The 12,424-nt window shown below is 31.7% G+C and overlaps 3 protein-coding genes across 13 annotated transcripts in view; 2 read left to right on the top strand and 1 right to left on the bottom strand.

The window, feature by feature from the left end:
* LOC108624482 (guanine deaminase) overlaps positions 1 to 12,344 on the bottom strand; it is a 15,134-nt gene extending 2,790 nt beyond the window's left edge. Inside the window, exons 1-15 of one of the 10 annotated variants that reach the window (XR_003389108.1) lie at positions 11,846 to 12,167; positions 11,564 to 11,735; positions 11,271 to 11,484; positions 11,070 to 11,197; positions 10,720 to 11,003; positions 10,376 to 10,653; positions 10,172 to 10,300; positions 9,891 to 10,096; positions 9,650 to 9,807; positions 9,345 to 9,577; positions 9,067 to 9,261; positions 8,864 to 9,004; positions 8,596 to 8,807; positions 5,374 to 5,488; positions 4,691 to 4,984 (exon numbers count right to left, since the gene is read on the bottom strand). Coding sequence is in view for 9 of the 10 variants with exons in the window: in XM_026813107.1 (XP_026668908.1) it covers positions 8,610 to 8,807; positions 8,864 to 9,004; positions 9,067 to 9,261; positions 9,345 to 9,577; positions 9,650 to 9,807; positions 9,891 to 10,096; positions 10,172 to 10,300; positions 10,376 to 10,653; positions 10,720 to 11,003; positions 11,070 to 11,197; positions 11,271 to 11,484; positions 11,564 to 11,735; positions 11,846 to 11,945 (2,436 nt within the window). In the remaining variant the exon portion in view is untranslated. Of the gene's footprint in view, positions 1 to 98; positions 118 to 713; positions 1,260 to 1,328; positions 1,476 to 1,536; positions 1,703 to 1,763; positions 1,872 to 1,948; positions 2,057 to 2,131; positions 2,351 to 2,430; positions 2,674 to 2,748; positions 2,913 to 3,654; positions 4,053 to 4,690; positions 5,297 to 5,373; positions 5,489 to 8,481; positions 8,808 to 8,863; positions 9,005 to 9,066; positions 9,262 to 9,344; positions 9,578 to 9,649; positions 9,808 to 9,890; positions 10,097 to 10,171; positions 10,301 to 10,375; positions 10,654 to 10,719; positions 11,004 to 11,069; positions 11,198 to 11,270; positions 11,485 to 11,563; positions 11,736 to 11,845; positions 12,168 to 12,213 lie in introns of those variants that run through there. The other 9 variants (XM_026813107.1, XM_018023838.2, XM_026813106.1 and 6 more) reach the window with 9 other exon arrangements.
* LOC108624488 (low molecular weight phosphotyrosine protein phosphatase) lies at positions 24 to 1,072 on the top strand. Of its 2 annotated transcripts, none has more exons than XM_018023852.2 (5): positions 24 to 222; positions 290 to 480; positions 558 to 719; positions 790 to 868; positions 966 to 1,072. In XM_018023852.2, exons 1-5 carry the CDS (start codon positions 186 to 188, stop codon positions 989 to 991), a joined length of 495 nt encoding a protein of 164 aa, XP_017879341.1. In that variant the 5' UTR covers positions 24 to 185; the 3' UTR covers positions 992 to 1,072. The 2 variants fall into 2 exon arrangements, with proteins under 2 accessions (XP_017879341.1, XP_026668919.1); XM_026813118.1 differs by having other exon boundaries at positions 27 to 212.
* Positions 3,239 to 6,867, top strand: LOC108624483 (dynein-1-beta heavy chain, flagellar inner arm I1 complex). Its single transcript, XM_026813119.1, has 10 exons — positions 3,239 to 3,363; positions 3,649 to 3,725; positions 4,337 to 4,676; positions 4,787 to 5,119; positions 5,213 to 5,495; positions 5,561 to 5,726; positions 5,812 to 5,954; positions 6,020 to 6,347; positions 6,419 to 6,591; positions 6,747 to 6,867. The coding sequence occupies exons 1-10, from the start codon at positions 3,249 to 3,251 to the stop codon at positions 6,838 to 6,840; spliced, it is 2,052 nt and encodes a 683-aa protein (XP_026668920.1). The 5' UTR covers positions 3,239 to 3,248; the 3' UTR covers positions 6,841 to 6,867.
* Positions 12,345 to 12,424: the final 80 nt, after the last annotated feature.

Raw genomic sequence — 12,424 nt, 5'->3', positions numbered from 1 at the left:
GCATGACACATACTTCCTTTAACTGTTGAATCATGTAAACAACAGTTATATCAACAGTTATTATGTATAGAAAATGTATACATCTACTTGTTTTTTTCACAAGGCTCCTCACATAACCTGAAGAGTAATATACAGATTTCTTTAGTTACTTAGTTTAGTTTTTCAAAATCATAGTAAATAACAACATGTCATCAAATAAAAGGGTGTTGATGGTATGTTTAGGTATGTCAAGATATACCAAAATATAAGTTTATGAATATATATGGATTTCACATTGATCATTTTAAAGGAAACAGTTGTCGTTCGCCAATAGCAGAAGCAATATTTTGTGATGAAATAAGAAAAATGGATCGTTCTGATTTTTGGGAAGTAGACAGTGCTGCACTTTTACAGTATCATGTAGGTAAGAGTCCAGAGCCTAGAGCCATGGCCATACTCAAAAATAAAGGTATCACATATTATACTCACACAGCAAGGCAGGTAATATTCTATTACTAATAGGATTTGTCATTTGTATTTATAATACAGTGTAGTTACATAATTACATGTATCTTCAGATAACAAAAGAAGATTTCTATAACTTCAATTGGATTTTTGGAATGGATAATGGGATAGTTTATGATCTTTATCAAATGCAGCCAGAAGATAGTCAAGCAAAAATTGAACTCCTTGGGAAATATGATCCGAATGGAGAATTAAATATAAGAGATCCATTATTTGTAATAATCACTATAGTTTCTTTATTATCACAAAATGTTATTATATTTAATTACGTCGTCTCACTTGTAGGATATCGATAGTGCTGGATTTGAGAAAGCATTTGAACAAGCTTTGCGAAGCATAAAAGCATTTCTAGAGCTACATACAGGTATATACAATTTAGCATTTTATATACAATTTAGTTTACTAATTTATCCAACAATTTATTTCCGCTATATTTTTTTACGAAATAATTTTCTTCATAGACCCTGTTACCGAACATTTAAAATGATCAAAACTATACTACATAAATGGCTAAACTGTGTGGTATGTTTAGGCGCATACAAAAATAAATTACCTTTATTTAACTTTACGTCCACGTACGTATACTTCAATTATATTACGATCATCTCCAGAATATATGAATTTCTGAAACCTCTCTTCTAAAGTACACTGTTGTAAATTATTTAAAAGTCCCTCAGCTATATCTGTATCCACAACAAGAGCGTCGAACTCCTTATCCACTTTAAAATTGCCAACTTGATCGTCTATCGCAAGTGCTAAAGAAGCAAATATAAAATAAAATTTGATGCAACTAATAATGATACCGTAATTAATATAAAATTTACCTGCAGCACCTCCCAAGGTAGCCATATGAAATACATCTTTGTAACTGAGTGATTCGTAATTATCCTTGATAAAAGACAAATGGTTTGACAGTTGCAAAGTAGATCTAATTGAATCTAAGATACTGTAACTTGGTCCCCCAGAAACATCTAAAATTATGTTGAAGTAAACTGTGTAAGAAAGACGAGAACGAAGATTAATTATTCATACCACTGCCAAGTCCAATCTTCAATCCGCCTCGTTTAAATCTTTGAACGTCACAGAGACCGCTCTTCAAACATGTGTTTGATAAAGGGCAATGTATAACAGCTGTATTACGTATTTTTAGTAATGCAATTTCATCATCTGATAGATATATACCATGAGCTAACACTGTCTAATAGTAAATAAAGATTTTCAAATAATTTATTCTGTATGTTTATGTATCTTTGATGTACCTTGTTTGTAAGAAGTCCAGCTGCATCATACACGGCTGTGTATGAAGAATGTTTAGGAAATTTGTTCTTTACAGCCTGTATTTCATCTAAATTTTCTGATACATGAGTCTACGATTTTAACACAATAAGCATAAATAGGATAAGTGGCAATTAATTACCGACCAGTTTACATATATTTAATATACCTGTATGCGAAGATTCTTTTCTTTTGCCAATGTGCCTAATTCTTTCATCAATGTCATGTCACAACTTAAAGCAAATCTTGGTGTGATAATAGATTTTATGAGAGGACTCTATGATAAATATAAAAAGACAAATGTGATTCTTATAAAAAATAGTTATATGACAATATGAGACTTTTTCCTTACATTTAAATTATCCAGATCCTGTATAAATTTACTGATATTTTTTATAGAATCTTCAGTACTTTCATAATAATTATCACTGCGTTTTTCATTCATACTTAGTTTACCGATAAATGCTCGTTGCCCTATACTTAAAGCCTCCTGTCCTAATATTAGAGACGCTTTTGAATAAAGCGATGCAAAATAACATGCTGTCGTTGTGCCCTGCTTTATAGTTTGCCTCTAGAATACATCAGTATATCTTCCATGAAACTCAGACGCAACATACGAAATTTTTTCATCTTATATCGCATGAAACTCACCACAACCGTATTAAATACTCGCTTAGCAAAACTTTCATCGACGTATTTTCTTTCTAAAGGAAACGTATAAGTTTCCAACCATTCTAATAATTTTTTATCATATCCGATTCCTAAATTGGGAAGTTGAACAGCATGAATGTGACAGTCAATAAATCCGGGTATCAAAAACTGACTTCCGCTAAGAACAGTTACATTTTTATTCTTAATATCGTCCGACTTCGGATTTACTATTATGTTACAGATCTACAAATCAGAAAAATTTATATTTTAAATCTAATGCGTTATGATTAAGGTGTAACGTAAAAATTGGTAAACTACCTTCCCGCTATCTGTATCTATGTATATCGCACCATGATCAATGATAATCAGTTCTCCACTTTCATTAGTGTGAATAATTGAACCAACGAATACTTTTTCGTTTGAAATCGTCAGAGACATTGTATTTAATTCTTCTGATACTTATTCAATGTTCTTGAATGTAACTAAAAGTTATAAAGAAATAATCGATTTATTTCATTTAAATAATATTCTAAGTGATAATGTATTTCTTCTTTTCTTTCATTAGCCATTTCTTACAATCAGTTATTTTTTATTTCTTCTACGTAATATAATAAGAAATTATTATTATCAAACAGTGTAGTAGAATATCGTAGCGTAGAATATCGATTTAACATAACGCGCAACAGTGGAAACAGTATTGCGAATGCTTATAAGTGTTAATTCTTTTCGATCGTAATAATTGGGAATATCCTGGACTCCGATCGGGAAGAATTAAAGATTCGTTTCTTGTCTTTACATATAATTGCAAACAATTCAATATGAGTGGAAAAAAAGAACAAAAATCTGATACTTCAAAGAAAGCAGAGAAAATGATAGACAGTCATCGAGAATTTTTAGATATGGATACTGACGAAGAAGATTTCGGGCGCCAAGGTAAGAGAATTGAACTAAAGCAGATATACGCGTAAAAGAAATATTGAAAATGACTGAATTTTAGTAAGAAAATTTCAAAAAAATCAATACTGATCAGTCATTCACAAAATAGAGACCGGTATTCTGAGTCGTTGCTTATTCTTAAGATCGTCTTAAGTATTTGCTATCCCTGTCTATCCCATGTTTCCAGTCCCTGTCTTGTACAGGAAACAAGCATTTAAACAAATGTTTAAGACGATCTTAAGAATAATGGAACTTAAACAATATTTTAAATATATCTTTTAGAATCACCTGAGGTCGAGGAGGAACTACCTGTAGAACCCGAGAAACCAGTGTTCAGTGACGATGACTTAATTATCTTAGTAAGATTATATAATATACGAGAGACATAAGCACTCATAAGAACACGTACAGTAATTTGATTTGTCAACCTTCCCACTGATTTGAAGGTGTACGGAATATTTATCACTGGTATAAAAGTTGCATTCTCTTCGCAGTACACATTTATCCACTTACTGTGAAATGATGACTGCCAGGCTTCGTGAAGTTATTTAGTATTGAACGATAAGTCATACTAGACGAGTGCAACGAGATAATTCTACATTAGAAAATATTTATATTTTCTTGATATCCAAATATATGTAGACAAAACGCGAATCACGTGTACTTGTTTTTAAATTTACTATTACAAATAATCATTTCTAGATATTAAATAACTTATTCATCATTTTAACAGAATATTTAATATATATATATTTAATAGGACTAATAGTGCTTTTAAATATGGATGTATTCAACGCATCCAAATAATTTATTGAATATTTGATTACAAAAAATATTTCAGTATTAGACGATCTAAGAATTTTTTATACTTCATCGAACTGGCGCGACTTTTTAAATCGTACGAAACACGACACGTAGGTACTATAATTTTTACTCAAACACAATTTTTTTTGTTTAAACATATTTTTAGATAAACCACGTGAAAGATTTAACGATGTATACTTGTCCAAAAGTTGGATGGAATGAACAATCCAATGATACAATTGAAGAGTATTTTAAAAATCCAACGCACACCGTGCTAAGTACTTTCTTTGAGAAAAATGAATTAAACGCTACGTTAAATATTGCAACGCACGTATCCACAGGATTTACATATTTCTTAAGATCACCATGGCAAATTTATACGCCAGAAAATTTTTTAAACACCGTTTCATTTGGGAGCATCAGTAATAATGTCAAAAGCAACATTTTGAAATTTATGGATAATATGTATGCACCAAGTATTCTCTACAGTGACGATTATGAATCATGTATCCGAAAAAAATAGCGAAAATTTGTATGCATGTAATTTTTTATTTTTTAAACAGTCTTACTTCTATCGTTTTCTATTTTTCTTCCTGGCATTTTCCATAATGAACAGTTTTAAGAAATGATATTTTCTCAAATTTACACCAATTTATTGCATTTCTAATGGAAGAGGTTTATAAACCATTGAGTCTGACTGCGTTATACGTACCAAAGGAACGTCTTCTTCACACCGTTTCGAAATTATCGAGAGAGACTATTTATTTTCTATTGGGAACAAATGAAACGGCAGTTTTGTCTGAAGAAGATGAATCTAAACGAAAATTAATAGAAAGATTAGACAGAGTAGTATGGTTCTGGATTCGACAAATTCGTAAAACAACGATAGGGTCGACAAGACAGAAAATTGAGAATATACAGGATGAAGTTGATTATTGGAAAGCAAAGCGTTAGTTTCCTAAATATCTATTCATTTTCATCTGTTTCATTTTATATCAGACTGTTAGAAAAATATCTCTTACGAAAAGTATATTTTTTATAGACTCAAACTTTAATCATTTACGAACTCAACTTCTTAATCCGGAAGTTCGATTAATCATCGATATATTGGAGAATTTGAATTCTCCGACTGCACGCAAATTAAACGAGTTAACAGCGCAAATCGATAGAGGATTAAAAGAATCGTCATCCAATGTAACATACTTGAACGTATTACGCGATTTCTGTAAAGACTTAAAAGTTCCAGAAGATGCAAAAAATTCCGTGATGGACGCGTTGCTATTAATATTACTTATCTGGACTGAATCACCGTTCTACTCTACAATGTAAGAATAACGAGTTATTAATAAACTGATAATGGATGTATATAACATTATAATTATCTCTTCAGAAGTAATATGGAAATATTATGTCAAGCATTAAGCTCACAAATAATGCATCAGTGTAAAAACTATGTTGACTTGGATGTTGCTCTTAGAAAAAACCCTGAAGTAGGAATACAGATGTTGGAAAAATGTATATTTTATTGTGATAATTATCAAACCATTTATGATAATGTATGCTCCGTGTCAGATATTTCTCATTATAATCACATTTGTTCGTTAACACCTAATTAACAGTTCATTCTAACATCATTTTTAGTTTGTAATTAATCTAATACCTCATATCAGTAATGATAAAAAATGGGAAATACGGAGACAAGAAGTTTTTAATAAAATTGATATTTTTAAACAAAGATGCCATGACGTAATTGAAATTTGCAAAGCGTTAATAGTGTTCGGAAGGTACTAAACAAAAATAGAAAAGAATGTTAAAGAAATAAATTTGTAACTCTTCTATTATTTAATAGGAATAATAAAATTGGTTTAATTGGAGGCCCAAAGGGGACCGATTACGAGGCATATTGGCGAGAAATTGAAACTTCGTTCTATGAAAGCTTAAATGAAATTATAATAGTTCGTGATGTTATATTCAACGTTACAAAATCCGTTTGGCTCAGAAAGATTAAACAATTTAGGTATACGGTTCTACAGCTAGAAAACATGGTGATAAATTTAATTAACGATATGTTCGAGAACGTATCGAATGTAGAAGAAGGTATCGAGGCGATTTATGCTCTGCAAAAATTTAAAAAAAGAAACAGTTTACAAGAAGTGTTGCATAACAAGTGGACACAGGTATTAGAGCCAAGAACATGTGTCGAGTATTAATTAAGTAATGTTGTTTCATAAAGTAATACGTTTCTCAGATATGGATAATGTTTAGCAATGACATTGAACGTTGTTATGTCGACGCGATTAAACAGTCGAAGAAAAAGACTGATATTGATGCCAGTTTATCATGTGTTTCGCAATACTTGAAGAGTCAACATTCTCTAATCACAAATGCAATAGATTGGATAGGAGAAAGTGACATGGAAAAGTAAGTAAGAGGATATGAATTATTTAAACACATTTATTGAAATCATAGGGGCTTTCTTTTTTTCAAATATTTTACTCATTTATGCCAAACATTTTTCTTTATACAACTTCTCTACGTTCGTATCTCTAAAGAGGACGTATCATGCATGACTTTAGGTGCGTGTTGCAACAATATGAACATGTATTAGATGTACTTGACAAGAGAAGAAAGATGTTTAACATTCACAATACAAACGGAACGCTATTGTAACGGAAGCTTCGAAGTATCGGAAATGGAATGAGAAACTGCAAAATAATTTTCTTAGAAAGATTCCAACAATGTCATTGCGTTATCAGAAAGGTGATATTGCTATAATTTTGGACGGGGTATTATACTTATAACGTTTCCATATTTGTCGTTTTATATCTAATTTAAAATAAATATTAGTAGGATATCGGATTTAAATATTAATGAATTTGATATAACATGGAATGCTCGATTCTTTACATGTTATTTTAATACGAAATATTATATTATTCATTATTTATATGCATATCTTCTGGATTTGTGACAGACTTATATGTAATACGATTTATATCGCTAATGTACTTTTCAGAATTACCGTTCGCGTCACTCTACCTCCCTTTGTTTAAAACGTGCTGTAGAATACATAAATCTTTTCGAAGATTTACGAATTGCGAATTCCTTCTCATCGATCACCCTGCCTTTTTTCAATAGTGTAAAAATAAGATTTGTAATATAATCGGCATAGGATGAAAGAGAAATCTCAGATGGCACTTTACACATTATGAGGTATTTGAATAGTAACTAAAGTAAATATATACTTTAGTAATTCACCACGTACAGACGAATTCACATAAGTTGTAGTAGAATTTTAAGAAATAACGTTAATCATAAAAAATTAAACATTTCAAAACTGTATGTATAATAAAACGTTCATTAATAAAAATCTTGCAATTAGTATCACATATATAATACTGTTTCTTTTTTGTGCAAGAATTTTTTCTGAAAATTCCGAATAATTTATCTGTATTTAGGCACAGCATTCATACTTTCATTTTCTAATATGCTATTAGTACCTTTCATATTCGGTGGTCCCTTACGCAACTGTAAACATGACTAAATTAAAAAATATATGTAGATGTTATAATATTGCACATGTAATATGATTAAGCTATGCCCCTGTCTGTAGTACTACATTTTCACATTCCCAAAGTTATAGTAGTGACACAGAACGTGTACTGGTACATATATTATAGTTTGTTGTATCTAACAACAACTTAACAGTCGAATAAAATATTTCAAAAATAAGGAATGAAATATAAGTAATGAGTACTTCTGGGTGTTGTTCATTGATAGCATCTGTATAGGGTAATCTATGCAATTATTTTTCTGTACTCTTAAACGTAAGAAGTGCTTAATTCATTTATAAACGTATTCTTAATAAAGATAAACTAGTTCAATGAAGAGAACATTAGACTTAAGTACTATAATGTAGCTGTACTGATAGAATCATACTAAAGAATTATATATTAATAAACTATCACCAATTATAACAACAATTACGTATAATGACTCACATAAAATGGTCAAGTCCAAGGTTCTTTATGATATACCTACCAGTGTGACAGTTTATAATCTCCAACAATAAGAAATGTATAAAAATAGATCTATCAATAAGTAAGAGTAGCACCATTTGTACGTTCATTCAGCTTGTACAGTTAACATGTAGTTGTATATTATTTCGATCAATGTTAGCGTGCAATATCCAGCATAGATTACCCTATAATATTGCTTCCACATTCTGTCTTAGGAACTATTATAAAATTTATACATAAATATTTTTTTGTACACATACATAGTACTTGTATATGTACATCCGTTTTCTTATTTTGATTATCGTAATGCTATAACCTATCTTTCTTTGCTTACGGAATTAGAACACTCTTTTGGCACAAGTAACTTAAACGATAGTATATATTTGGTTTCTTTGCCCTACCTTACCTTCAAGGTAATTTTTAATTTGATGCGATTACCAAATTTTCCTGGCCGCTGGTCACCGTAAAAATTGGACTGCCCGGTGGATCTTTGTAATCGAGTAATTCACTATCATCGCTGAATGAGCTACCCGACGAACCGACTTGTTCCAACCGCGATGGTGGCAAAAGAAATACTAATGAGATCGCTATTATCATATGCCATGCGCTGTGAACGTACTGAAAAGAACCATTCATTGTATAAATTAGAACTTTAAATATATCATAATATGTACCTGATAATTAGCTTCTGTTTCAATTAAAGAGAAGAGCAACAGGCCTATAATAGCCAACGTTAAACCTGTTAACAATTTGGAAACTTGATCAGGTTTCTTCCATTTTTTTAATTGAAAACAACGATAAGCATACGCTCCCATCTGCAAATATATTAAACGGATTAGCATTAAGTCGCAAACATTTTTTTATCCAGATTACTTACTGGTATCATAATGCCCATACCCAAAGGTACTAATATACTAGCTAAGCCCGTCTTGTTAGATTCCACTCCAAAAGCTATGATAAAAACTCCGAACATATGGCATAATGATACGAAACGAATTGGTATTTCGGCCATTGCGACGAGTGTCACCCAAAATGCTAATATGCTTGAAAAGAAATCGCTGTATTGCAAAACCTGAAATAATAGATTGTGTACGCGTTTAATTCTAAAGTAAAAGTACGAAATAATATATAAAAAACAGAAGACAATATACGTACTTCGTATTTAGCAACGCAATAAGTCATAACATGTTGATCGCAAGCATGGTACAAAGACGAAAAAAGCATAGTCGCCAAATAGACTAATCCCTCAGTATACAGCCCACGCTTAACGGCTAAATATATAGCAGGTATAAAAAAACCATTACTTAAAGTGAGTATCAGTGTTGTTACAAGAAGAGAAGATTCTGGATTGGCATTAGTAGCATCTGTACAACCCCATCCTTTATATCCTGTGTAATAACGCAGATTAACATGCGAAAAAATTACTTAATCAGTACTTAATTGTTTAACAGTAAACTGACCTTCGAAACATTTACATGCCGTATAATATAGGATATCTCGATGTATTTCTTGACAAATCCCGTGGTGACCACATGGATAATTTCCAGGAAATACACATTGCCTGGTCCGTATATCTAATGATACTAAAATTTCTTCCATTTCACATTTAACAGGATTTCTGTAATTAGTAACACAATTTGATGATTACAATTTAATTGTAGTTTCAGTGTTTTCAACGTATACGTGTAGAAAATTGCTTACCCGTTGAAATAGCACGTTGCATCTAATGTAACATACCAGGTGTCTGGTTGCGGATACGGTATTAATATATTTCCATCGCGTTTATCAGATGAAGACAAGTTCATCGACATTTCGGGATTTTTACATACAATATTACTCTTAACTCTATCTGGAACTCGCCCGCGTCTAACACAAATTAGAACTTTGACTAATTGTTTTATCACTACCTAAAAGGTACACGATGAATTATTTGTATATAGAATTATGTAAGAATTTCTTTTACTATTCCTATTATTCCTTACTTTATCCATTTCTAAATGTGCGCTTATGTCAAGTGTGCCACCAATATCTACTAACGGCAAAATATTAAATTGTGTTACAACCGGATGCACGTCAGTTAACATTACCCAAGATGTTAACCATTCTCTGCCCTACAAAATCAATTTATTGTGTGTAAAAATTTAATAATAATTTATCTTCATCGTGTATAAACAATGATGTAATACCTGCAATAAGTAAACTCCCGAAAATGTTTGCGAATGCTTTATTCTAGCAAGCTGATATCTTGGAACGCATGGATCATCAAATGTTTCGTCTGATTCATGAAACTGATTCTTCATAAGATAAACTTCACCGTAAAACGATTCGTTATTTCTGCTTTCAGTATGATGCAAGCGATGTTTTGTTAAATCTTTCATATGTAACTGAGCCAGTGCTTTGGAAAATGAAGGTGCGTCCAAATATTGTCTTACAAAAGATTTTTCCGTTATTCTTATCGGGCACTCTAAAAAATAAGGATCATTCGTAAAATCGTTATTTTAAAGAAAAAAGTTGTGTGAAGGAAATTTACCTGAAATGGTTACTTTTACATTTAGTTCAATGACACTGTCTGAGACGATCATCAAGTAGTAATAACTATCCTCATAAGGCGAAGATTCTCTAAATCTATATGAATCTTGCATAGTCAAGTTTACGGTTTCAGCAAGTTCGGAATGGTTGAAAATAGGTAATGAACGTCCTTTCAAAGCTAAGCTTTTGATACAAAGTTCCTGTACATCATGAGGTTTTTGCACAGTAAAATTGCAGCCCCAAATATCTACACGAAAATTCCACGTTCCTGATGGAATGTATATCCTACGAAAATATTGAATATATTAGTAATTTTAAATATCTATAATAAGTCAAATGCGAAAACTTTACTTGTAATAGGAAGTAGTTTCTTTTGTTCTCAAGTTATGTGTGTAACCGATAGGTACATTTTCGATACTATTTGCCTGTGTCCATATGGCTACAGAACCTATACTGTAATGGCATTTATGACCAAGTCCCTGAAATATGAAATCACAAAATTCATATAAAACGATGCAAAATCGCAAAGAAATCGTAGAATTTAAAATATACCTGTTGTTGAACCTTTTCATCCCAATAAGACAGATACGCTCCCACAAACCAGTCTCCAGCTTCTGGGCCATAAATTGGTACAACTGCAGTAGTTTTTGGTTCAAATGTTGTGACTGCAGAAATTGTAATAGTCTGATTACGCATAGGATACATATCCTTTGGGAATGTATCATTATTTACAGATATCACAGGATAACTGCCCCATTGCAGGTATCTGACAATGTCAAAAACATGTATAATATTGTATTATTATTATATCGAAGCAGAAATGTGAGAAACACGTATGTATTTACATGTGCACTTTTCTTTCTGGACAACCTTGCCCATCCATAAATGCCGCAAACTGCCAAGTAGCTCTTAGCACCTCTTTTGGAACTGTGTAATGAAACATCGCTATATCTGAATAACTTTTGAAAGAATGTAATAATCCCTCCTGGCTAGCTTCTGGCATGGTGCACTCCCTGCCTACAAGTACGAACCACTGATATTTTACATGCCATACCGTAAATTATTTAAAAGATAACGCACATATTAGTTATAAAATATATTGAAACAATTCGATTATCATTTTTTACCTGGAAAAAGCAGTACTATTAAAAGAATGTGAAATTGGAGGATCATGAGATGTCGCCTTCGAAAATAACATATCGAAGGCATGATAGTACTTCTCGACATCACAGGAAAACAAAAATTTCTCTCGATCGTATGTCTCCATTCACTTCCGATTAATTACCGGTCATTTTCGAGTTTCTGTGTCGACTGTACATTTTGCACAGACAATAAGTAACAGCGACTAGTCTGTAATGTTTCCGTGTTTAGTCTAATAATGGTTTAATGGTTTACGTTGGTTTTCTTCGATCAGCTGTAGCGGCTGACGTATATAGGTACATATGTATATGTAAATAGCTAAGGGTGGAGTAGATACAAGGGATGCTGATCTTACCGGCGGTTTTATAGGAACACGAGACACCCACTGATCTCTAGAGAACACTGGTGGATAGACCAAAGCATTAATAATAATTATAAGGAGTTCATTTCCAATGCTCATTTCAAATATGCACTTCTATTTATCGTATTAGCATTAGCAATGCGATGAATAGGACAGTATACCCAGTATCTTATATCTTATATATATCTTATCATATATATATATA

This window comes from Ceratina calcarata, unplaced genomic scaffold (assembly GCF_001652005.2).
Source record: "Ceratina calcarata isolate Rehan_Ccalc_2016 unplaced genomic scaffold, ASM165200v1 scaffold310.2, whole genome shotgun sequence".
Lineage (NCBI taxonomy): Eukaryota > Metazoa > Arthropoda > Insecta > Hymenoptera > Apidae > Ceratina > Ceratina calcarata.
The sequence above is the reverse complement of the archived record's forward strand: the minus strand, read 5'-3'. Positions and strand labels throughout refer to the sequence as shown.